The 27913-nt window shown below is 38.3% G+C and overlaps 3 protein-coding genes across 3 annotated transcripts in view; 1 reads left to right on the top strand and 2 right to left on the bottom strand.

Annotated features, from left to right (window-relative positions):
• Window positions 1-272: 272 nt before the first annotated feature.
• On the bottom strand, window positions 273-26592 carry LOC136247680 (zinc finger CCCH domain-containing protein 11A-like). Its single transcript, XM_066039510.1, has 13 exons — window positions 26313-26592; window positions 26081-26165; window positions 17678-17991; window positions 16133-16252; window positions 14209-14356; window positions 9402-9526; window positions 8758-9016; window positions 7571-7764; window positions 4301-4397; window positions 4206-4247; window positions 4096-4152; window positions 3315-4041; window positions 273-554 (listed from the first exon to the last, which is right to left on the bottom strand). The coding sequence occupies exons 3-13, from the start codon at window positions 17828-17830 to the stop codon at window positions 386-388; spliced, it is 2091 nt and encodes a 696-aa protein (XP_065895582.1). The 5' UTR covers window positions 17831-17991; window positions 26081-26165; window positions 26313-26592; the 3' UTR covers window positions 273-385.
• Window positions 24526-25026, bottom strand: LOC136248242 (uncharacterized). Its single transcript, XM_066040052.1, has one exon. The coding sequence runs from the start codon at window positions 25024-25026 to the stop codon at window positions 24526-24528; it is 501 nt and encodes a 166-aa protein (XP_065896124.1).
• Window positions 26580-27913, top strand: part of LOC136247681 (26S proteasome regulatory subunit 10B-like) — a 41000-nt gene continuing 39666 nt past the window's right edge. The window contains exon 1 of the mRNA XM_066039511.1: window positions 26580-26745. Within this exon, the coding sequence (XP_065895583.1) occupies window positions 26664-26745 (82 nt within the window). The 5' untranslated portion in view covers window positions 26580-26663. The remainder of the gene's footprint in view (window positions 26746-27913) is intronic.

Below are 27913 nucleotides of genomic sequence, written 5' to 3'. Positions count from 1 at the left end.
CTTATGGACACAATAGAAAATACCTCCATAATGACATTTTTTTTTTGTCCCAACAGATCTGATTAATACATTTTTACCTCTAAAAGAGGAAAACCTCTACATAACCAAAAATTCTGGTGGTCCCAAAATGTCCATATTAGAGAGGTTCCACTGTATAGCCAATAATTATCAGTAAGTCAAGTCATTAAGTCTAAGTCCCTGAAATTAGGTTAGGTAATCCTAAGGCTGCAGCACATGTTGCTGTCAGACCTGTGCTGGTCACTGTAAAGTGTTAATAATAATTGATCTGATTATTGGTACACCTCTAATAATTGACAACAAGTACTTCAAGTGTACAGAATAATAAAATATTTCAAATATAGAGCAGATATTTATAAATCCATTGCTAGTTAATACAATTCTCCATTTCCAATAGCAAGTCATCATCGTTCCTAGTGAGATCAGCTTCTAATAAATTCACTTGATCTTCAGCTAACAACTGGTCCATCTCGTCGTCTAGGTTGATCATGTGATCCCCATCACTGTGTCGCCGTAGTAATGCTTTCTCAGCCTCACTACAAATAAACATCATGTTATTATTAGAACACCCATATAAGGAGGGACTGGATATAGCTCACAAGTAAGTACCTTTTAATAGGGCTGTGAATTATAATTTATTTCACCACTACAACCAGATTTGACATGCTTTCAGTATAATTCTAATGTGCTACTACTTCTGTCAAGTGTTTTATAGTACAATGAGCCTACCTAATACAGGCATGCCCACAGAGGTCCCTTCACATACTACATATTGCTACAAAGTCTCTTTTTTCTTATCAGAAAAGATGAGGGACCACAAAGGAGTAGGCATGGCCCACAAAATAACATCACCCAAAAAAAACAGCCTCAATTTTCCCAGACGACGATGAGGCAGTATCGGTTAGGAAACTAAGCCCAAACTAGCTTTCAGATCGATCTGAAACGCTTTCAACAAGTTACCACAAAATTTTAAAATTTTTATTCAACGGAATTTTCTACTGACTGCCTGATGCCTTCAGACAAGCGTAACTCGATAACGGCTAAGACTACGGACTTGATATTTTCACTGTTTGACGTTGCTTCAGCCCGAGAGGTGCCTTTGCAGTATGTACAATGCATTCTTCATGGACTTACCAGTGTCCTCCTTTGTGTCCCATTCATCTTTGCTGACAGTGAAAAGTGTCGATTTGGTGGTAGCTTCCCTTTGTAATGAAAATCGTCGTATTTTTCATAGTGGCTACTTCGATTGCAGAGATGTTTTTAAAACAGTTTTTGATTCATACTGCTGTGTAATGGGTTGAACATAGCCAACAACAAAGCGTAATGGATACTTCACTTTTCAGACGATAATTTATATAACTAGGGCACGTGGCACCAACCCTTTCTTTCAGTATGCGCGAGTTACAGAGATGCTTTTCGAACAGTTCTTGATTCGTACTACTGTGTAACAGGTTGAACATAGCTGACAATGAAGCGTAATGGATACTTCACTTTTCAGACGATATAGCTGGGGCGCTGCACAATTTCAAATGCAGTATGCTTCACCTATCATAGTATTATTGACAAAAAGTTAACAAACAAGGATTTCAAAAAAAAAATTGGAATTTATAACTAGAGTAGGGACCATAGCACATCGATAAAAAGTATTGAAACAAGCTGGAATAGTGCAGGGCATTAAATAACAGTAAAACAATAAGAAGTGTTAGCTGGAGTAGTGCACGATATTAAATCACAGTAAAACAATAAGAAGTGTCATAACACTTCTTATTGTTTTACTGTGATTTAATATCGTGCACTACTCCAGCTATGACACTTCTTATTGTTTTACTGTGATTTAATATCGTGCACTACTCCAGCTTGTTTCAATACTTTTTATCGATGTGCTATGGTCCCCACTCTAGTTATAAATTCAAAAATTTTGAAATACTTGTAAATAATAGACATCCTTGGAAACTTCTAAGTGCCATCTAATCTATCCACGCTCCGCACCCTACACAGAACCGGGAGTATAGATTTTATAAACACATGTTTTGCTTACTGGTGAGTAGAAGGTGCACCGCTGTGGAATATAAGGTTTGGCCTATTCATAGTGGGTGTATTGATGTGTATTAGCTAGAAGTTTGACAAATGCGAAAGGTTGATACAAGAGGTGGGATTTGTGAACTTGGCTAAACTGACCATGAAACCCATACCAGTATACGTAGCACTAGTAACTAATAAGCATCATCCTTAAACTAGACTTGTTCACCGCACCATTTTCACAAACATGTGCAAATACTTTTTATACGGAGAACGCCTATACCAGTAGTAGGCCAATCATCACCCAAGAAACAATCTACTAAACTTACTAGTTACAACAACCGAGCTGTATCCAGACAGTAAAACAGAATCTTCGAGTGAGAGTGTTTCAAACTTCAGGTGCGAAACACGGAGTGGCGTACTTTTGTATGGGCACTATATGTGTGCTTCCAATCCAGGTAGGGGTGTCTATTATGTATGGTTTCATGGATCCTTGAGTTGGTAGTAACATTTTGAATCCCACTAGATTAATTGTTATAGATTGGCTAAGACAGTCAAGGATGACAGTCAACTGTTTTTCAGCTTAGACAGTCAAAGATGATAGTCGACTGTTTTTCAGAAGTGTGGTGTGATTCACTATGTGTGTATACACATGATACAAGATTTGGGATAAATCTAGCCTAAGAAAAGAACACTCAATAAGGAGACTGTTTAGAATAGTTGTATGGATTGTAATACTTACTTTCTTTGTAACTAACTACTTATTTAAACTGTATTTATCATATTTGGTTGTCTTGTTATTATTTAGTGGTTTAGTGTATACAATTATTCGGGTCTGACCCTATGTGCTAAATTAAATGTGGACATGTTACTCTACGTTATAGCATAGCCCTGCTTCTTTCATGAGCCACGCCCACTTATGTAGATTATTGTCGTTATGGTAAATTACTGGGTTATGGTTTTGTGAAAAGCAGGCTATTTAGTGGTCATGAGCTTGCAAAAAAAAAACTTCACAAACAAGTATAAGAAAAATTAGGAATTTTAAATTAGAGTAGGGACAGTGTATAGTGCTGCAATAAAAAGTACTGAAACAAGCTGGATCAGAGTAGTACGTAATGTCCAAATACTGTAAAACAATAGAAAGTGAATATCCCTACTGTGAATATTGCAACACTATACACTATCCCTACCCTAATTTAAAATTCCTAATTTTTTCTTATACTTGTATTGGTTACAAACTAAACCCTTGAGTAGTTAGTTAGCTATATGATACTAACATTGCTTGCAGCATTGTTCTTGCATCTGGCTCAGGAATGAAGACTGGAGATCTGGACTCCTCTGGATGATCAGATATCCTCTCACAACTCTGTTCCAATACTATATTCTCCATACCAGCTGACGTTGTTGATGATCCATCAAGTTCACTTGTTCTCCTTCTTTTGATCTTGATGATTCTACCCTTCTGTGTTGATGTGGGCTTGACTTTCAAGGACTCAGTGTTAGCATTGCTCACTTTGGTTGATTCAAGGTTGACTTTCGTAGACAAAGAATCGATTTCTGACTCAGTATTAGTCCTTGACTCATCGTTGATCTGAGTTGACCCATCAGTTGTCGATCCAGACCTGACTTTAATTTGATCTAATTTAATAGCTTGCTTTGACTCGGGGGTGATTTTTGACCCAGTACTAATTTTTATTGACCCAGTATTGACTTTTCTTGACACAGTGCTGATCTTTCTTGATTCAGTATTGACCATCTGATCATCAGATGATGATACAGTATTACTAGTTCTAGCTTTAGATGTTTGGGTCTTGATGATCTTTACTCTTCTAACAGGTTCAGTTTGACTGTTACGATCTTCATCAGAGGAACTATTATTAGTAGCATCATGTGAGCTGTTACTATTGTTAGCAACATGCGACGATCTGTTACCATCTTTAGAAACGCTAATGTCATGGTCTAATTTAGTCTTCTTGGTGACTGCTACATCATATTTGCTACTGCCTATTGAAACATCTTCCTGTGAATAATTAAGACAATACGATGGTGGTCACGTACCTGTTGGTCTTGAATAAGTTCTGGTATCACTTGTGATACTATCATCTTTGCCATCATCTAATGAAATATTTCATGTGATATACAATACACTTACATAATTTCATATTTACCATCTTCTGAGGAAGTCTTGTTAGTCTCATTTTTGTTATTATCTATTAAAATGTTCAGTGACAAACAGTAAATAGTTAACATACACAACACGTACCAGATTCTAGTTTCATCTGTTTCTCTCGTCTGATCTCATCCAGTGATTTAATGGTGAAGTCTACCCCAGAACTATCACTTGTGGGTTTGAATTTTATCTGCAGTAATAGATGAATGTGAACAATAAGCAAGACCACTTTGATAAGTGGGACAATGGGATAAGTGGGACATCAGATCTTACTGTAAGTAACACACCTATGTCACAAGATTTCAAAAGAAAGGAAATTAGACAAAAAGGACAGAGGTTCAAGGTTTTGCAGTGAGCAAAGATGCATGCTGGTCTTATTAATTTAATTAATAATTATCCCTTAGGTTACTGAATAGTAGTTGTGTTAGCAATACAACTAATTGTGCTTGTTTGTTTTACTACAGAACAATGACTGTTCTTGGGTGTGTGGTCCACAATAGAGCAATGTTTTATAAAAACATGCTGCCAAAAACCAGACTAACAGATTACTGAATCCTTATAATTTCAACACAAGTTACTAAACAACTAAAATATCTAGGTCCTGTGGAAGCGATTTTTAAAGTTCCTGGTTGTATAGACGTTTTATTGAACTTTCAGTAGTTTTTTCAAGTGAAACAAGCTCTTTGAAGGCTTGTATCTGAGTCACTGGGAAGAAACATGCCAAAAATGCTTCCACAGCTAGGACCCAATAAATTTAATATACAGTATCACTATGCCCCAGAAATGTCAATAGAGAATACAACTTTTGCTGTATTTGGCAGCAGAAAAACATGGTAGTGACAGCTGGAGCTGAGCAATGTAAGGGCTGGCTTACCTGTATTACTACAACAAATTGTAGTGTTCCACCTGCCTCAAACTACACCGTAGCTACATAAAAACATTAAATATGAAGGGCTTCTCCTTCATTTAAGACTTTTCACACTGCTAAACTGGTTTTATGGGCTTCTCAAAAAGTATCGATAGGCATTCAAAAGTTTGAATGATTGCCCGTGACTAAACCGTAACCTTAAGCCCGCATATACTGATAAAATGGCACAGATGAATGGCTATAAACAAAGCAACTTATAAACCATTCTTCCTACGGCTACATAATTAGCACCATTTTATTTGTCATTAAACAAGGAATAAAATGGTACCTAGGGGTATACCCTAGCACAAAAGCACGGGGCCAAAACCCACCCCAAAACTATTGTTATGCAAAATAAATATGCAAAACTCCCTACTTAATCAGATCCGTGTGAAATAAACACGAGGTGATTCTCCATTCAATAGTTCACATGATCTGCTAATATGGTTGCTGTCACAGGTATTGAGAAATAACGAAAAATCGAGTAGCCATTTTTCATCGCTCCATAACAAGTAAGCCGGTGGCTATTTAGACTTCCTTAAGTAGCCCAATGAATAAACTTCTGTTGGTAATAGCTTTAGGCTAATATAGTTAGGCTAGTCTGATTAGAGGGGCCATTCATAATGGTTCTGTGTAATCATTTATTCCTTAAAATTACGTGCAGGTTTAAGGGTTAAGCCCACATAATACAGAGAACTGGCATGCCTTGCACAAAGTGCTGTAACGTTTGAAGCACCAGTCCTATGGCTACGCAATTTGCATCATTCTACTTAAGATGTAACAAGGAGCAAAATGATACCTAGGGGTTTAACCTAATGCTAAACGGTGAGGCCAAAACATAACTTTTCAGTAGGGAAACACGCAAACTCTTTACATACCTTTATAAAATCATCCATAACTCGATGGCGATTGCTCCTATCACCTTGCAACAAGTTCAGTTCAATATGCCATTAAAATTTCCATCAGGCCTTGTACAACTCTTGCGAGTAATAAGCCACTGTAGTTACAGTGTTCATTTAACCTTCTCAAAGTAGCGCAGTGAACAGACTTTTACAGGTTTTTGCAATTGAATTCGTCACCTTTGCAATTGACTTTATCCCGTTTGTAGTAGAGTTATTCACCTTTGCAGTAGAATTTGTCCCGTTTACAGTTGATTTCGTCGGTTTTGCAATTGATTTTGTCACTTTTGCATTAGAATTCGTCGCGTTTGCACAAGAATTTGTCATAACTACATTGACTACAAGAAACCAGCTGCTCATCACAAGGTGAATCATTTTCACCATGGAGAATATCACTTGAGACTCTAGAGAGTAATTGAAGCTGGTTATATGCAAAGCCATTTGCTGTCTGTCAAGATATTTAGCTTGTTGGGGAGTAACCACACCCATCCTCAATGGAGAGCACAGCTGCAAATATGGCTGAAGAAGCCATAGAGTTATCACCCTATAAAGAGTTGTTTACAACAGTTGTACTTCAACAAAATCATGGAGTAGCTGCTACATCTTGTTTTCATGTTTACTGTAGCTGCCAATCTTATTATGGACTAATTCCTGTGCAAATGAGACAAACTCTAGCGACGAAATCAACTGCAAACCCGACGAATTAAATTGCAAACGGGACAAATTTTACTGCAAAGGCGATGAACTCGTACTGCAAATGGGACGAAGTCAATTGCAAAGGCGACGAATTCAGTCGTAAAACCTATAATCTAAGTGTTGTTGTGGCCTATAAGAATTAAGTTACCCCACCTAGAAGTACTTTGCGTGGGAGGATCAAAGTGATGCCGCGTATCGTATTGTCCATACAGTACTAATCCACTGCATAACTGTATTGTATGAGTCATACAGTACAGTTATGCGCTTAATTGGGCAAATACAGTACAGTTATGTGGAGAATTTGTTTAAGGAATGTTACGTGAACAACACACTGTAAATCACCCAAACTAATCCTACAAGTTCGTTCTACGGCTAGGAATAGATTGTATAAACACTTACTGATCATCTGATCACGAAGCTTTTTAAACACGACTCCACTAAGACAGCACGACTGATCACGTGCGTGACATTGTAAATCGCTAAAATTATTAGTTTGTTCTACGAATAGAAATAGATTAGTTAAACACTTACAGATATCCTTATCACTGAAAATCACAGCGGTTTGAGTACTAGAGAAAATCGCTCCAATCCAGATGACCAGGAAGTACAATATAACACTTAAAGCACCGCCTTGCTTGTGTGTATGAAAAATACAGTACTCGGGGGGTGTCTCAAGGCAAATACAGCACGAGGCGAATGCTTTGTCTTGTGCTGTATTAGCCCCTTGACACACCCCCTTGTACTGTATTTTCCGTACACACGAGGCGGTGCTTTAACTCTAAATTAAAGTTGACCTTTAGGCTCTAAACAGGTGGCCACACAATTCCTCATTGTATTACTGTATAATTATACCATATTTACCAGTTTATTAGCTGGAGGTGCCAGTTTTTTAGTCACTGGGGGCGCTAAATCATCCTCTTCTTTGTGTAATCTAATCCTCTTCCTATTGACTACCACTGGTGATGTCATGGTGACATCATCATCGTCATGGTGATTACTGGTGGACTTTAATATGACTTCATCACTGGTGGATTTAGTGAGGTGATCATCTTTAGCTGAAATACAAATACATAACCATAGTACTAGTGTTGTCATACAGCTGTTCCTAAATTATTACACAATGGGAGAGTGTTGAACTACACTATAGGCTGTGAAAAGTGAGCCCATAAAGTAACCATCATACCTTCAATTCTTCTCATAAACCTAACCACTATGTGTGTGTGTGTGTGTGTGTGTGTTTGTGTGTGCGCGCGCACGCATGCGCATTCATTTACTGTATGGAATGAAACTTTGGAGGAGGAAAAATTTGGTAAATCAAAACAAAATATCACTGTTGGCAAAAATTTTTGGTGAATTGTTAGCAAAGCGCACGCCCTATTTAATTAATTAGATTACTAATTGCTGTGCCTGAAGCAAAGATCTGGAGTGCGCCTGGAGTCAGCAATCAACTAAAAGGTAGTACTATATAGACAGTAGATCTATACCATCTGGAATAGTGAATATTGTACTTCATATGGTAGCACTAGCTACTTGTCACGCCTGTTTCGAAGTGAGGTTTGAGGATCATGGATACAGCTAGCTAGCTACCTAGTGAAGTAGCCGAGGCAGGCTTGGCTCTAGTGTGATGCATGGCCCAGTAGCCCTTGGCTGAGTAGAAAATTGTTCAGTTCGAGGCTTGGTTTGCTGTTTTCTTCACTAGCAAAATATTTGGATGGGAAAACTTTGGCGAATTCATGGTCATTTGCCAAATTCGCAATATTTTAATGGCACTAAACTTTCCCTCCATATGGTAGTGTAGTACCAACCATACACTGCTTAAAATTTCCAGTCTTATTGTGAGATGATACAGTAAAACATCTAATCAAATGCTCAGAAAACACCTCCACATTAAGGACACAACACCTCCATATAAGGACAAAGATTTTGGTCTGGCTCAATACATTACAACCTCTGAAAGATGATGACCTCTTTATTGTAGTAAAAAATGACCAGATATTCACATCCCCAATTACAAAGGGTCTATTTATCACAGTCTAATTAAAGCTCACCACCAGATTCTCTAAACAATTTCATCACATCAAACACATTTGGGGGTGTGTCACTGTTCCTCTTTCCTGATTGGCTGTTATCGTCCATGTCCTTGGCAACATACTTATACGGGTTCACAGCTTCACTGGTATCCATGGCAATCGCTGAGAAATTCTTAATCTTTGGAGGAACAGGTTGACGCTTACTGGTTGTTATTTTAACAGACATTGTTGGCTTGGAATTATTGAAGGAAGCTGGTTTATTGAGTTGTAGTAATACCTACAAGTGTGAGGAAGGGTATACACATGTCAACAACAATAAGTTAACACACACTACACACATTATGTCTTGTGGTCATTGTGGGTGACTGTGTAGGTACTATACCTAAAATTCCAAATACACTACAATACATCATATATACACTCCATCTTTTTCTGCTGTACCCACAATCATGTCTATCCAAAACAACTGAGACACCTGTACACTATTCGAGTGCTATGAGTAGTGCACTCCTGGGGCAGGACTAGTAACCCACAGGAGGCTGTACCATGTCCAACAGGTGAAGGAGTGGACATTAGGAAGTTCCAACTTATGTGAGACACAAACACACAGACAGACAAAGATCTGGCCTGAAATATTACATACTCCCCCACACACTACACACCTCATTATTATTATTATCACTTTGATCCTCTCTACTTCCCTTGATGACATCACCAGTAACAGGTTGTTGTTCCTTCTCTACTTTGATTTGATCCAGTGATTTGATCTTGACTGATGATAACTTGACTGCATAATATGATGTAATAACATGATGTAACAAATAACACTGTTTACCTTTGTTTAACTAACTCTAAAAAGACTGTTCTATTATCATGCAATATGATAGTACTGTTTGGTAGGGTAAAAGTGATGCATGCTGCCATAGATACCCCCTCTGGATTGGAAACTGCGTCGTGTGCCCATAGACTTTGTACAAGAACATGTCCTTAGGCTAGTTTCACGCCTTAATAAATTTAATCCTATTACAGCGTAACGGTTGTTTTGTAATGAGAATGACTTGTGATGTTGCCTTCCCATAAATTCTTTGGTAGGTTTTTGAGATGGGAATCACATTTACTCTATGATTCTAAACAGTATCGCTACACAATTTATACCACAAAGTCATCAAATAATGCTCTGTAGACTGGTCTGGGTGAGAATGGCGTAGCATACAGGATTCCAGTGTTTTCCTTGAATGTGTCCAAACTATCACATCTTGCCTTCATCTTCATTTGTACTGTTCACGCAATAAAGAGCCAATTGCTTCACAACTCGCTGTCGGTTTCCAAAACATCTCAAGAAAGAACCCTTACCTGTGGTGAGTCTTGTTTTTGCCAGACAATCTTGTCTTGTTATTGAAGGGACGTGGGGGGTAGGGGTGCAAAGTCTGCCTGTAACCAGTGGCTCTCACTAGTTTCCAATCCAGGGGTGGTATGCTATTTATGATACAGCTAAAAATGCTACATCAAAAAACCATCATAGAATATTATATATGACAAAAATCACCTTCACGTAAATGACGTAAGGAATAGTCTTGCTCCATTCAACATTAAATATGTACAGCGTTAAAAACAAGAAAACATTTCTGATACATATTTTTCTTGCCTGACCACAGCTAGAGGCCAAACGAAGCAGCACACAGCTACCATTTTACAACACAACAACAAACTCACTGGTGGGAAGTACCTTTTGTGGTTCTGAGAAATGATTGCCTTTTGTGCTTAGCTATTCCTTTTATCTTAATTAAATATGGTCATGTCCACCCAGACATAAATTGACACTTTCTTTGAAGGAGCATATTTAGATGCTACAAAATTATTTGAGACACTTCAACGACTGTAGAGTCCCTAGTAGGGGAAACTTGCCACTAATATTTAATGCCAGTGACGTATCTACAGCAGGGCTTTGTAGGGCAAAGGCCCTACTGAATTTGGCTAGTGCCCTACCAAACTGAAGACTACTAAACCCACAATCACAAGCTTTTCATGGGTCATTGCATTATCTAACAAATGAAACTTATTCTATACTAAATTACTCACCAAATTTATTGATATAGAGCCATTACTTACAATGATTCTAATTAATGCCCAACAATCGAGCTTGTGATTAAAAGAAACACTTCTGTTGTTGATGATTGAGTAATAAGGATGATTTTTAGTCTTCCTGGAGTTGAATCACCGTATCATAGCATTTCATCATGAATATGCAACCGTCTCAGTAAAAACCCGACTTGCTCACACAAGCATGCATATTGAAAAAAATCTAAATTAAAAATCTTTTCGTTTCTGTAGCACCAACAGTATGCGTGTCACATGTGTTTGTTTACGATGCAGTAAACGTAAGCAAAATCGTCGTCATTTCTAAACCACCATTATACCAATGTGCATAATTCCAAAACTACTCACCACAGAAGGCTGAAACTTTGGTGATCCATTCCTTGGATACTACAAATAATACTGATAAAAATAAAATAATTTCGGAAGTTGTGTGAACAATTTGAGTATTTTGCTGAGACAGTCACATATAGGTGTGGTGTTGTCTGTCATTAGTGTTACTGTACAATCTGAACAGGTTAAACTAATATTTAGAAAATGCTACGCATAGTATGCTTTGATCTTTGGCAGATAATGAGGTCTTTAAAAACCATGAAGAAACCTGCTAGTAGGTTTCTAAAATAGTTAGAAACCAGCTAGCAGATAGACCACAAAGCAATTGCAACTCTCACTTTCGATCATTGATTTGTTATACATGCCCTGCAAAGCATATACAGGCTAATAGCCAATAGACCAACAGAGCTTGACCTACTCCATTCCTTTTATAAGTGCACCTACACCAATTCGATTATGGGAGCTAGACTGTAACGTTGTAGTTACGTTTGCTATCATAAACGGAGAATTCCAGAAATATAGCAGAGTTCTATTTAACACCCGTCAGTGTTTTAAGCCTGTTTAAAATGCTTTTACTCTACTTTAAACGGACTCCCCATTAAAAGAACTAAACAGGTAAGCTTTCTTGTAGAATGTTTATTTGTTTCTTGTAAAAAAAGTTATGTAGGTATGAAATCGTGTGTATACTGGCTTGGTCACAGAAGGCTAGCGCCAGACCAAGTATTATTAACCCGTTGACAACAATCTACTCACTGTCACCACTTACTTTAAATCCTTGGTAGTGTTGGCTTTAACTTTATTGTCACAGTAGCTATCACTCTCCACCAGCTAACAGCAGCGACAATGTAGCTAGCTACAAGCTTTAATTTGAAAACACGTTCAATCTTCTCTACTGATTTTAAAACTGTGACGATTTTGAAACAACATATAACTCAATCCCACAATGGTTCCACCTACTACATAGTGATATAACTCTCGCATTTTCTAAGTCGGTTAGGAACCACACCCTTGGCTCTTCAATTCGCTTTGCTCGGTTTCTAAAACCACAAAAAGCCTTGGTCTAGGTTCCTAACCTATACAGTGTACGTATTAAATAAACTACTTCATGAAGTTCTAAAAGCATGTGTTTTTTTTGTAGCTGAAATGGTCTCAGTTGCCATTTTGCAGCTGTTAAACTTCACTTGTTTTTCTGGGAGGCCTGCCCTAGATGATCATATACAGTGTCCTAGCTATGCCCTATGTATATGTCAAGGCATTACTGCTATGAAAAAATAAAGCACGAGGCACTCGGCCAAAATGCCAATAAAGCATGAGGCAAAGCCAATTGCTTTATTAGCATAGAGGCTACGCGCCAAGTACTTTATTTTTCATACAACATGAGCAAGGCAATGCTTTAAATGATTTACGAAATTTTCTAGTTGTGTAGCTTCACCATACACTAGGACTCGTAATTAATACACGTTGCACGAATTATTAGCACAAACTAGTAACTCACGCGTAGTTCACCATAGTTTGGCAGTCATCGCGCACTTTGGCATGTATTGGCCACAACCCACAATCGATTCTATTGTGAGTCACATGGTGAAGTATTTCCATGACATCTCCAGGACTTGTCCTTTGCATTAACAAACGAACAGCAACGTCACCTTCTCCCTCCCATCATCGAACCATTTAGATGTGTCTATAAAAACAATCCAGTGGTAGAAAGTTTATTGGCTGGGGTGATTGACCACTCAGCATGGCGAGGGCTATCAGCCTACACTGGCTTGGGTGATTAGTCGTACTGGCGAGAGTGCCACAGGCTATTAGCCTGCACTAAAGCAAGTGGGCAACTGTGCTTTATTGCCCACAAAGAGTGCTTTATAACTAGTTAAAGCACCGCCGCACGTACAATATGAAAATAAAAGCACTAGGGCATGGGCTCGAGACTAATATAGCACAAGGCGAAGCTGAGTGCTATATTAGGCTCGAGACCATGCCCGAGTGCTTTTATTTCCATATTGTACAAGCGTAGCGGTGCTTTAACTGGTTTAGAGTGCTTTCTTGTCGTCTTGCTTGGAGCATTTGTTTCGTGAATTCGAACCGCATCATTTTCTATCCATCAGACAATCAGCAAGTGTCTTTGTAGTACAGTTGTGGTAGTAATACAAGCAAATAGTATCTCTTTGGCTACTTTTGGCCATTAGAAATGTTACACATGTGATCTTGTTTTTGTATTTATTTTCCAATCAATGCGTAACTGTACTTTATTTTCCATAACTGTACTTTATTGTGACGCATGAATGGAAAATAGAGCACTCTTTTTGCTTTGACCTCGCCAACACAAAGTACCTTAATGTGTGATTAAAGTACTTTGCTTTGGCAAGATCAAAGTTAAAAGAGTGCTCCATTTTCCATAACGCATTCAAATATGCTATATTTTCCATTTGCGTGGCCAAAAAACTACTGGCCGAAACCTGATGAGGTTCAAATTCACGAAACGAACGCTCCAAGCAAGACAACAAGAAAGCACTCTAAACCAGCTAAAGCACCACTACACTTGTATAATAAGAAACAGGCATGGTCCTTAGCCTAATATAACACTCAGCTTCGCCTTGTGCTATATTAGTCTCTTGCCCACGCCCTCGTGCTTATATTTCCATATTGTACGTGTGGCGGTGCTTTAACTAGTAGTTAAAGCACTCTTTGTGGGCAATAAAGCAATGTTTGCCCTAAAATGTCCGTAACGAAATTTAAAGTACACCTTTTCCTTTGATCTCGCCCACGCAAAGTTCTATAACAACAGAGAAAGTCTAGATACACCACTGTTTGATGGCTAAATAGTTCACACTGAAACAAGTCACTAACAAATGCAATATCATGAAACCACATAATTCATGCAACCACATAATTATGAAACCACATAATTATGTGGTTTCATAATTTATGCAATCACATATCATGAAACCACATAATTCTCTCATAACCATATATGGCAGGGTGTCCTGCTAACCCCTCATAACCATATATGGTAGGTGGTTGTGTTGACCACACTACACACACCTTGATTCTCCACTTCCTTGATCTCCTGTACTCTCTCCACAGCTGATTTCAGCATAGGACGTGGTTTAGTGTGCTGGAAGACACAGTGTGGCTTCAGACAGCCTGAGGGTGTGCTCTCCCAGTAACAAGGGATCATGGAACGTTGTCTCTGTGTAGGTCAGAGAATATAACAATTGCACACACTACACAGTGACACATACACCACACTAACACACATGTGGTTACACACTGTACAAATATATGACACGCTGAGCAAAAACTGGACATTTTTGCAAAATTACAGTTTACCATAAAACTGTATTGAAATACACTGGGTAAAAATGTAGAGGGAAACCACTATACCTTGATTGATTTGCCAGTTCATGGTGCACAGGTTGAGCCAAATCCCATCTTCATAGCTTGTTTTAATTGTGAGTTATGATCGATTATTTAAGCACCTGTAATTTATTTCCTATATTGTTGCTGTACAAATCCAGTTTATCACTGTTCAACTGTCAAGCACTATAACTTCAAGACCATTCACCACAAAAGGCTGAAACTTTGGCTGTCCACTCTTTTGTTACTATATACACTGTAGATTACTGAGATGTTACTATATACACTGTATAGATTACTGAGATGCAATAAAATGGAATTCAAGGAATGTGCAAAAATGGCCAGTTTTTGCTCAGCCGGTCACATATAACATTCAGCCAAAGGTCATTTTCTGGCCAAGCAATGCTGTTGACCAATCAAAGCAGCCAATGGTAAGCCATTTGTGCTGATCTAGAACCCTTATAACCACGTGTTGTCTTTATTACTAGTAGTTATACAATGGGAATGAGTGCTCTGCTTGATATAAACACACCAGCCTGAGAACTGCTAGGCCCGAAAGCGAGTGCAGGCAGAGCACAAGTGTACATTGGATAACTGTTACAAACCACTCACTGGTAAGAGTCTCACAGGACAGCTATACCTCTCATAAAGGCCAGGTTTCTACAGGTAGGTGAGTTACCGAGTTGAAGGTTCACTCTACAGTACCTCAGCCACTTGAAACATTGCGTTTGACCAAAGCCAGTATGTTATGGGCTATAGCACTCTCTCATCATGTAGTGCTCAGCATACATGATCACCCAATTGATCATGATCACCCAATTGATCATGATCACCCAATTGATCATGATTCTCTCAAGCAAAGAAAAAGCAGCCAATAAACTGCTTAAGTAAACTACTATAAGCAATACTAGTCTAATTCTACACTGACTAAACTCAAGTATAGTGGCAAGACAAAAACTGGCTGCCACAATCAAACGTAATGGTAAGGATATTATTTAGAACATAACAGTTGTATTGATACATTATCAAAGATGGGCTACGGTTGAGTCTAGGCTATCAGGCTAGTAAGGTGTATAAACACGTTTATACATATGTAGACTAGAGTTGTGGCCATCGTGTTGGCTTTTTTCTATTGCCATTGGCTGCTTGGTGAACGTGTTGGCAACAGTTAGTCTGGTGCCAACAAAATAATCAGTGTTGTTACTTACAACTCAGTATTGGATCCTAGTTCCCTGTGTTCCTGTCTTCTCTATATAAAAATTTGATTATGTGATACTGTGCATTAAATAGAAAGCAATGAAATATTTAGATCATGTTTGGTAATTATTGAATGCTACAGTTTCTCAATAATATCAGCTGCTGATACAGTACAATAAAAAATATTGTAGCTGGCAAGGTATACAGTATTTGTCTCTTGTTCATAATAGCAGTAGCAAACAGACACTGTTGTCTTAGGGTGTCCACCCAGACCCACCCTTGACTGTGCCACTGGTGATCTAGTGTATTTAAAGATTTTCTAAAACACAAACACAGTGCTACACTACATACACAGTATAAAAAAACAGACACAGACACACACCACACTACACAATATTACACACAAACTCACATCCACTATTCCATGCCTAAAGGCACAGATCTTCCTGGTACACTGACCCTTTAACCAGAGGTCACACACTACCTCTGTACCCAGGGCTGCTGCACTGTGACGGAATGGACACTTGTTACCCTGAGGGGGTACAGAACATGTGATGACATCATGTGGCATACATGTGATGATATAATGCGGTACATATTGCTTGGTGGGTGATAGATTAATAATACAAGGAGTTATGATTAGTCAATGTGAAAGGCTACAAGATCCCTGTTAGCAGATCAGGTCACAATTTATCATTTCACACATTAGATTATATTTTATATCAGTACTACTTTTCTTAGAGATCACATAAGATGTTTGATAATATGTGACCAACCTTCTCTGTGCTTAAGGGTGCTCGCTGATATTTGAAGCCGTTTAAGTGCCAGCCCAGAAACCACATGCCGCTGTTACATCATAATTGGCATTACTATGCATACTTGTAGTATCCGTGTTAAGCGCCTGTGTTTTGCGCCAGAGAACACGAGGAAGAGCAGCATGTTTTTTTACTTTAAAATCATCGCTGAAGTGTTAGCAAATGATTGTCTGATGGATCAAGAGTTACACTAGCATGAATTAGTCTAAAAGTAAGTGTTATTATAAGGCGACAAGTGTGAGTGTGAACGCATGTTTCGCTTGTAGCTAACATGCGTTCGTGCATTGTTTTCTCGAGTGATAGGGTATGCTGGTAGTTTGTATTGTAATTGTAAGCTGCTTATGTAGGGGACTATGTTACCAGCTGGAATCACAAGGCGGGCTTGCTGGAGACTCCAGGCGTAGCAAGAAGCTGTTCCCGTGTGTGAAGAAAAGAAAACAGAGCTTCTTTGTGTTTTGAACAGCGTTTATGACATGTTATTTTGAAAAGTTGGTGATTGCGGTTAATAGGAATTTGTGTGGTTATTATATCAATAATGTTGGGCGCACGCAATCTTTGCACATGTTTACTAAAAATAAAACTAGTTTTTGAGTGATAGCCGTAAAAGCTTCAAATTTTGTACGGAGATAGGTAGATAAATTCTCTACAGGACTATGAAAAGATTTTGTCCGTAGCACTATGGCTTCGCGAGTAATGGCGATGGAAACACGAGGGTTTGGTTAGTGAAACACACTTTCAGGGCTTACTTATTATCAATGTAAGCTATGGATTAATACTTTTCATAGATATGTGAGTTGTAACCTTTAGTATATTTAGCGCAATTTCCAGCGCTCTAGTGGTAAAGATGAAGGACTAGTTTCGATTTAAGCGCTCTGGAAAGAATTTCACGTAGCTATAGAACGGTAAAGGCTAGTGAAATTCTGTTTGGTTTGTGTTGAAGAGAAGGGGAACCAATACCAATATAAGTACCATATGGATTCATTTTACACGTTGTCTGGTTATAAGAGGCAGTACAAAATCACGCATTGTATGGCTTCAAATATCCATGAGCACCCTTAATGCCATAATATAGCCCTGTGGCTTACAGTGAAATCCAGCTTAGTGTCATATTGAAGCCGTGCGGTGTACAATTAAGTACTCACCTTGGTACAGGTAGAATAGAAGAAAAAGTAACAATCCTCATTAGTCCTGTTAGTAACTGGTTTGGGTGTTGATGATGTCACCACAGATTTGGAGGTGTGACTGCTTGCAGAAAGGAGGTGTGGCTTTAGTTGTTGTTGTTGTTGCTGCTGCATCTGGTCAATTGATCAAGTAAATTATTAGGACAAATTGTCAATGATGTTCAAAGTTGTTTTCAAGCTTGTTGATATTTTTGGACTTGATGATATTTTGATGACTCTTACAAAGATCTCTTGATTAGACAGTCAAGTTATTTTGATGAGAAGGTAAACATTGACTGTAGTAAGCACAAAAATAAAAGCATACAATTACAAACATTAACAAGGTGAACACAGTCAACATACTACAATACCCAATAATATTAAGAGAACAGTAAACACAACAAGTCACACTTAATTCACTACCACTTTGTTATTTCACTGTGTCTAGTACGACTATCACAAATTGTATGATTTTTACTTCAAAGAACAAACTAAAGCTTCACATGGACTATTTCATAATACCTTCAATAAAACAATGTATAAACCCTATTGAGAGTATAAATAATTAGAATGTAATTTTCGATTATTCCGTTATTCCACTGTTGTGTATTCCATGTTTTCTTGCTTCCCTAACTAGGACATTGATTTGAGCCATGTCTAACTAATACTCAAATCAATACCTGGTTCTAAATGACCAGGTGGTGCTACCTTATTGTAAGGTCATGTACAAGATTACAATAATGACTATACAACTAATGAAACCAGTGACTTGGGGTAGTTGGAAAAGGCGGATATGGTCGGACATGGACACGGCACGGCAATTTTCAAAATACACTTTTACATTTATACACAACAGTTATTTTTCATACTTAATATGTGACCGGATCTGCGAAAACCCGACACAATAGTGCAAGCCTAAATTTCCAGTATAAAGCATTAAAACAATTGGTGAAATATTTGCGTATTATTGAAAAAATTCCATAAATTTTTTGAACGACTCTTTCGTAGTGAAGGAAGGGACTAACAATAAAAACCTGGATATCATCTTATTCGCCTACTCAAGAGGAGTTAGAAAATCTTTGTTTCATTGTAGCGGACCCAAGGATTCACAAGTTATGAGCATTTGTTTACGTCACGTCAAAGCGATCGTACGCAATCGATTTTTCTTCACGAATTTTGCCTTTGTATCCAGTGAAGAAAGGCGATAAAAGGGCAAACTTACCAAGTAAATGATTTCCTAATTCATGGCAAACACGATGGTGAAAAGTTCAGCTCAGTACATCCATCCTTTCGTAAGTTACAACCGTTTTAGTAAGCGCCTGTAATTTATTTTCCCTATACTTGCTGTACAAATCCATTTTTCTGTTGTTGCTACTTTGCAGGGCTGTAACTCTGAAAGTTATTGCCATATGAGGCTGAAACTTTGCTAGAGAACACACTTGGCTAAGTAGATTATAAATATTTAATAAACAGGAATTCGAAAAATGCACTACTGTGTCGGGTTTTTGCAGATCCGGTCACATATTATATGTACAGTAGTCTTCATTTCTAGACACAGAGATTGATTTCTAGTACCACTTATCTATTTATCATGAACGACGATAGTGGGTTCATATTATTATTATTCTTATTATCTAGGACCGCGTCACATACAACCAAGTACATATACCAACGTGAGGCTATTAGGTGGTGAATGCATTATCCCCAAATCAAATCAATATGTCACAGTAGTGACAGATATAACACAATAGTGGCATTGTAACTAATGGCCACCAGTAGCTAAGTGCCAGTACATCATTGGTGTGGTATAAATGGCACAGTGATGTGTACAAAGTATATGTATACAAAACATACAGGAGAGAACTATACATTATTGCAGTATTGTATGCAGCAATACATTATAGGCAACATCACCATGCAGATAAAAATTATTAGCCAATATACAGCAATGCATATCAACATCAACTAGAGCTAAGTAAGGTTCATCAGTGATGTAGCAATGGCACAGTGATGGGTGACACACTATAGTTATGCATACACAACTTGTAGGAGATAGCTACACAATGCTGTAGGCGTATGCAAGCCAGATGAACCAGATAAAGGAAGACAGCCAAGCCACTAGAGCCTAGTAGCTACGCCAGGTGAAGGCAAAAAAGATTAAGCACGTATTGAATTGCCTGACACCAACACAAAGAAAGTTCGCCATGCCAGCTGCACAAGACAAAATTGTTTACTTGTATTTTATATGTAACTGTAAGCTTATTGTAAAGAAGTCAGTTTAATGTTTTCTTGTATTGTTTATTTACGTGAATGAATCCACTGGCAGCTGGCATGGAGACTTGAGATGTTACAAACATAAAAACTTACTTGTAATCTTCTTGTTTACACAAGTGGCTTCTGGCTCTCCTGCACGGGAATCACTAATCTTCTTCGCGCAATATGTAAGTAATTAAGCAAGGGTGTGGTACTGGGCGTTATATAGAATTACACGTATGGTCAAGTCATCAGCACAAACAGGAGCGACGATTATACGTTTGTGCCTTCATTCATAGGCGAATCTATCCCCGGTTAGTTCATGTCTCTAAGCCTCGTAGTTTTCTTAAACATTAATTATTAATTATTTATTTATTTAAGACGTAATTTTAACCACGTTTCGTATTATTCTTAGTACTTGGTTATATAATTTATAATAATATTTTGTTTCACTCATGTACAGCAAAACTTATCCACTTTTTCGTGCTATAAACTATATAGCCATGGTTACCGAGTCCTTCTTCATGTCCATGACCTATTTTTGATTTCGTTTTTGGATGGAAACAGCCCAAACCGGGACAGCTATTAAAAACACCAGTAATGTAAATTCTAGCTCATATTGGGAGACTCTCAGTCTGTATGCACATTGCAATTTGATCAGTTTCATGCTTGTACTGAAACGTTAACAGCATTACTATGCAGAATGCAAAATTACACTGTTCACCACAGTTTTCATTATCAATCAAAGAAGTCCATGTTAATTTGTACACATGACATTGTGGTCAATAGCGTGAGAAGATATTGCTGAGGAGATGATGTGTTCCAACAACTTGCAGCAAATACTAGTCAATGATATAGGTCTATAGTTCGATGGATTAGTACGCGGGCCTTTCTTGTATACTGGTGTTACATATGCCCTATGGGAGTTCACCCTGATGTATAATGCAGTAAAGTGTATAACAACAATCCTTGCACTGAATTTGACAGCTATTAAAGGCACCAGTAATGTACATTGTAGCTCACATTAGGAGACTTTTCAGTCTGTATGCACATTGCAATTTGATCAGTTTCATGTGTGTACTGAAATGTTGACGGTGTTACTATGCAGAATGCAAAATTACACAATTCACAACAGTCTTCTTCATAATCCATTACTGAATTAATAAAAAATACACAAACTAGATGAATAAAAAAATTGGAAATTTTAAAATAGGAATAGGGATCGCTGAAAAAAGCCACCAAACAAGAAGGGATCGCTGGGGTGGTAATGTAAACCACAAATCCCTATTTTGACTCACCTCAAAATGACAGAGCATGTAAGTAAAGATTTATGGCAGAGTCAAAATAGGGATTTGTGGTTTACATTACCACCCCAGCGATCCCTTCTTGTTTTGTGGCTTTTTTCAGCGATCCCTATTCCTATTTTAAAATTTCTAATTTTTTATTCATCTATAATTATAAGCGCATGTGTGGAGGATAGACTACCGTACACACACCATAGAAATCTGATGCATACTCATAGATACTGAGTTCACATAAGGTGCAACACCTAATTACCTCTAATTATGGTAGTGTCAATTAGTTCCTAGGAGCAGAGTGTACTATGATAGGAGTTATCATAGGGTATTAGTTATCATAGGTAATAGTTATCATAGGGTATTAGTTATCATAGGGTACTATTAAAAGCTTTGAGTAGTAATCATTTCTAATAATTACATCCAGTGATGAGATATCTAAAATGGAGTGAAATGTGTCTTTTACTGTAACTTGTTAAACACATTAATGCCAGTAGTCACATGAGTCACTGTACAAGTATACAACAGAAGGACTTGAGGGTGGTCACTATAACCAGAGTAAGTGGCCTTATGGTATTACATTTAGGAATGCTCGGATCACATATCAACGTGTTTGGCCTAATTTTCCTTATTTCAGAAAGCTTTTTTAGGATCAATAAAAAAGGAAGTGACATCACCACAACTGCCATAATTATAAATACTGCCACGTCCCTACACCAATCGGCTCTCTCGCTTCATGAAGTGAGTGATAGGATCCGTTAGTCATGTCGTCAGGCGACTCTCCTTCTCACCGCCGGCACCACAAGAAGCATCACCGCCATCACAAATGGAGCCGCTCTCACGAGTCATTTCAACTAGCTTCCTTGCTTGAGTTAATACATAGAGAAATGGTGTCAAACCACTCCCTACTCAGCAATGAGCTCAGCAAGATTTCTTCAAGAGTGACCACCATGGAACAAGGCTTGTCCGAGCCAAGCACTGAGGAGCAGAGTCTCCTCACCACCTCATTCCATTCTGTAGAGTGGAGTCTCCCCTCTACGCTGTCCAATGGAGTGGAGCAGAGCCTCCCAACTGTAACCACTATTTCTCTGTAACATCTTATCAATTGGAAATTATAAGCACCTACTAACATTCAATATTCAACTATTATAGATCTTTTCAACATTACGATAACGTGTAAGGTTAGATCTCCTGAGCCTGCTTCACTGTCAGCACCACTATGCTTATATTGATTGTGCTGAAGGAAAAAAATAGACATGGTAAAAAAGCACAAAATATTTAGTAAACCAGTTAGATATGGTGTATAGCATGTACAAGTTGAACTGGATCTTGAAAAACAGCTAAAAACAAAAAGTGGATTTTTTTTTCTCAAGAGAATTAACATTTCAGCCAACCAGATGATTAGTGGTGACAGTAAAAGCGTCAACAACAGGCATGTATGGTTTGGCTACATTACAAGTTTGGAAGGGGTTGCAATGGACAGTGCACTTTTATGGCTTACCCATAGGAAATGTATGGTGGTAATTTTGATTGGCCGTAAATTTTGTGTTAGGCAAATATTTTAGTGAGTCAAGCAGTGCTACAAACAAGCCTAATTTCAAAATCATGTGTAAATGTATCTGTGAGTTATTAAATGAACTCAATGCATTCATACTATAGTTTGTCATGGTCGAGTGGCACCAAAACTTTGTGGGATAAAGACTTCACTTACGCTGACCATTTTGATATAGCTTCCAACTAGTAAACATCATAACAGAGAACAAGTGGTCTTTAGAGCCATGTAAGACTAATAAGCCTTTTTCATAATGATGTCACAGGAGCTCTATTTAGGGAACTCCTATATTTCAAGTATTGTTTTCTGACGTCAAATTTCTCATGACTGTTAATAAAGGCGATATTAAAGCAAAGTGACCAGGTACAGTTATAACATAATCAAAGGAATGGAATTTCTACTCAACATTCAATACCAGCTGAAACTTTTCGCAACTCACATTAACAATTTAATTTCGCTGCCTTACAGCCCGTTTATACTAGACTGCTAATTCGAACCATTGTGGTGTGATTTGATTTGGTACGATTTGATTTGGTACGATTTGATTTGGTACAATTAATATGGAAGTGTAAACAGACCACGAATCGAGCCATGCAAATTCGAATTGGGCTACCTATCTGAGGTGGTCCACTAGGATTCAATCCGATTTACAGCTGCGTGTAAACAAAACTGTGAATAAATCCGAAGTACTATGTGATTATGTGAACACTAATAACTTTGGCGGCTAAGCGTGCAACTCACTGAAAATGGCGGTGAACTGGACTGATGCTGAAGTCTTTCAACTGATTAGCTGTTGGGCCAAGGAAGGTATCCAGGAACAACTGGAGGGCTGTAAGCGGTATAAACATGTTTATGAACGGCTGTCAAGAAGCTTAGCTGAGCATAACATCGAGAAGACGGGTGAACAGTGTAGAACGAAAGTAAAAAAACTCCGTCAGGAATACAAGAAGATTAAAGACAAGAGAAATTTGACAGGGCATGGAAGAACTGATTGGAAACATTTCAACAAACGATGAAATACTGGCAACGCGTCCTGCTACTCGTCCCCCCATTCTGCTAGAGACACTAGATTTACAGTCAGTTCTCTCAGACCACGGTGACGTGGATAGTGATGAAACAGATGTAGAAGGATATCAGCAAAGCAATTCACAAGCTGATATTTCAGACAACCAGAGTGGTAGCAGTAGTAGTACTGGAAGTGTGAGTAGTGCACCCCCTCCTCGCAGTAGCAGCTCAGTGAAAGAAGATTCTGATGAAATTTTTGTGACAGATAAAGTGGGAATAAAAGGAAAGAAGCAGAAACGAAGTAAAGGGGAAATACTAGAAGATTTTATGACCAAAGTGGTAAAGACGATGTCAGATGGACTGAAAAGTAGCAACAGAATGTTTATGGAAATGGAGGAAAAACGACTTAAGTTTGAAGAGCGTGAGCACCAGCTAAGAATAATTCAGATGCTGCAGGGTGGTATGGGAGCCAGTAACATGTACCCATCTCAATATCATCCATCTCCCCCAACTGCACCATCAAGTCTATACTATAGCCCTCCTGGTTCTACACATGAGTTTTAAGACATACCATGTAGTATGACATTGTGATTATTAGAGTATGTATTAGTACTGGTATTTCAACAATCATTATAGGAAATAGTAAATGATGTACGTAACCAAGTGTATGTCAAATCAGTGAATATAAATACTTAATGATGTTCAAAGTAATTAACTAACATGTCTCACATCGTACCACCATCTGTGGTTGTTGTAGAAACATGTGTGTCATCTGGCTGTTCTAAATCTACATCAGCTAGCCACTCTTCATTAAATTCATCATTATGAATTTCACAAACATTATGTAATATGCAGCAGGCCAGAATAACATTTGGTACATTATCAACATGCATTTCAATCTTTTTGTTCAATCTTCTCCACCGAGCCTTTAATCTTCCAAATGCCATCTCAGCCACTACCCTACCACTTGAAATCTGGTAGTTGTAATTTTTGTGCTGTCGTGACAATGACGAGGAGAATGCATATGGTTTGATAAGCCAAGACAACAATGGATATGCTGAATCCCCTATGAGATAAACTGGAATAGTTTCACCCCGTACTGCTAAATCTTGACCTTGGAAGTAATTCACCATTAGTAACTTTGGTATGGAGCATGGAATTAGAAAACACTCATGCATCATGTACACTACCTGGCCACCCAATACACAGATCCGTAAACAATCCATTGTGATCAACCACAGCTTGTGCTAAGATGGAGTACCACCCCTTGCGGTTATAGTCGTCGGTATGATTCATTGCTGGTGGTGTAATGGGTATATGTGTACCATCAATGGAACCTGCACATTGTGGTATATTCCACTTGCTCTGAAAGCCTTGAACTACAGCTGTTAGCTTGTCTCCAGTAGGGAAGTTGATGTATATTGACAATAGCCTTACAGGTTTCATGCACCATCTGACAAACTGTACAACAAGCTATGCTAAACAAATGGGCAACACTACGATATTCAGAAGGTGTGGCTAATATCCAGAGTGTTACAGCAACACGTCGCTCAACCGAGACTGGCCTCCTCATGTTAGTATTTACCTTCTGAATTAATGGCTGTAGATTGTGACAAAGATAATCAAATGTTGCTTTACTCACCCTGAAATTCTCCCTCCAATCACGGGGACTAAAACGATTCAATACAACATCGTCCCACCATGTTGATGATCTGGCATACATCCAGACACTTCTAGCATTCTTTCCAAAGAGGAATTAATATGCTGCTTGCAATAGTACAGTTAATACGATGAAAGTAGCCTTCTGCCTTGCACTACGACGTCACCTCGCTTGTAAGGAGTGTGATTCTTCCATTCTTCGTGAAAGAAACCCGTGATAAAACATACGCGATGGCATGTTTACTGGCCTTGTTACTATCACTTTACAAAAATCGATTGTGGTTTTGAAAACTGAAATTAAAGAAATCGAATTGTCTCATGTCGTGTAAACGGTGATGGTTGATTCGAGTCGATCTGAACTGAATCGCATCTGCGTATTCAAGTTGCAGTGTAAACACAGCGTTATATGTAAACACAGCGTTATACCCATATATCTAGTATCTGTAGCTTGATAACTCCTCAAATTACACTAACAACAAATCTTCATTTATTGTCCAATCCTACCAATACTTGCAAACATTAGAGTACTCAAAAGTTTATTCAGAGGTGGTCTCAGTTAAGAGGTGACTGAGGTAAGGTTCACACCCACACGCACGCACACTATCACAAGCAACATCTTACCTTTTATTAGCACAGTATCACTGTAGATGTTAGTACTCTTGCCGTCAAATAAGTAAACACGTCAGCACAAAGAATTATTCACAGTCTCTCGGTGTCCAAAGTGATAGCCATCATCAGTGTTATGGAGTAAAAGGAGATAAAAGATTACAACAATAAAACAGTGTGCGGGTGGATGTAACAATGCGCGCTTTTTTATTTAGCACACAATAAACAACATTGGAAATAAACTAACCTGTACAACTTCACTCTAGTATTCCAGTGTATCTAATAGTCACGTTATTACACCATAACGATAATGTCTAATTATTTCCAAATTAACGTTTACTTCAGTTCTTACAATTTCTTCCGTTTCAACTTCCAAAGTTCTTTCTTCACGAAATACAAGCAGAGTTAGTGTCAAATTTCCGTTTATTTAACGAAGTCTTTTCAATTTTGAAGTCGCTCTCACTTAGAGTTAAAGATCTTTCAGTACTTTCTGGTGGCCATTTAATTTTGTTCGCGTGAGCATAATTTTGAGCAACCACTGTCACGTGATTACACGTTGCTTTAGAAGTGATTACCTCTTAGCTTGGAAGACGAGATCATGGAAGCTCGGGCACAAGCTCTGAAATCGTATAAGGACTCGCTGCGGTGCCACTCCAAGGTAGAAACCCAACTTAAGGAACGTGAGTAGTGATATTTTGTGCGTTTTTCGTTTGTGTCTTGTTTGGTTGTTGTTAATTTATTGAATATTGTTATTGAGTACTGGCGGTATTGCCGCCTGTGTCACGGATCGCTGTGTAAAAGTATACGGTGTATCCCTGGTATTTCTCTGCCACCTGACAACAAACGTGTCTTGTAGACTTTAGCGCCAGGTGTGGCGCTTAATCAGGATGATTAAAGGAGTACAGGTTTTAGTCTTGTCTACAGGCTACTATGTTATGGGTGGGGGGAAGTCTAAGAATAGCTATCTCCCACCTGAACGCAAAAGGGCAGTCTGGGCATGAGACTAATACTAATGTTGACACATAAAAATGAGGACGTGCTTAATCTAGTTAAGGCCCAAAAAGTCCGTTTACGAGGTTGGACTTGAAGTGCTGCCAAAATATATGATACAAATGTTTTTATAGAGTGGAAAAACAGTAGTCTATGAATACATTGAGACGTTGTCATTTCTGTTTATAAAAACTTACACGATCAGCCTGATGAGTAAGTTATACAGGCAAAACAATGGTTTTGTGTTTTCACCCAATACCCTAACTTCTTTTGTATATCTCCTTAAAGCTTACGTGAAGAGTGATCTGTCTACCCTGGTCTATCCTGGTCTACCCTGGTCTATCCTGGTCTACCCTGGTCTATCCTGGTCTACCCTGGTCTATCCTGGTCTACCCTGGTCTATCTCACTGTTTGTTTATTTTGTATAACTATTGAGGATCATGTGAAATACCAACTATGCAATTAAGGGCAATAATTTTAGGTGGCGCTTAAAGCATGTTCAACTTCCTCTAAAAATCTACATTATCATGGTGATATAGGTTGCCTTGGTAATCATGACACTATTTATTGGTCCCTAGGAGTATAATACACACGTTTCCTTATAAAGTTTACAGATGTGCTTTGTTGTGTTGGGTTTGTTTTATCACAGTAATATGTAGCAAGGTTCTTAATAGCTTTTGTGTACATTATTGTCTAGTACTGGTAAGTGATATTGGTTTAGTTCAGACTGTTTACTTGTTTGCACATTGTTCAGTACTTAAACATGGTTTTTCAGGGTGCGGGAGGATTGTGATTTTCGCAGATTAGCAGTTATCTACAACCCCACCCCCTCTCAAAACTTGCAGTTGATCAAAATTG

Source organism: Dysidea avara, chromosome 2 (assembly GCF_963678975.1).
Source record: "Dysidea avara chromosome 2, odDysAvar1.4, whole genome shotgun sequence".
NCBI classification, from domain to species: Eukaryota; Metazoa; Porifera; class Demospongiae; order Dictyoceratida; family Dysideidae; genus Dysidea; species Dysidea avara.
The sequence above is the reverse complement of the archived record's forward strand: the minus strand, read 5'-3'. Positions and strand labels throughout refer to the sequence as shown.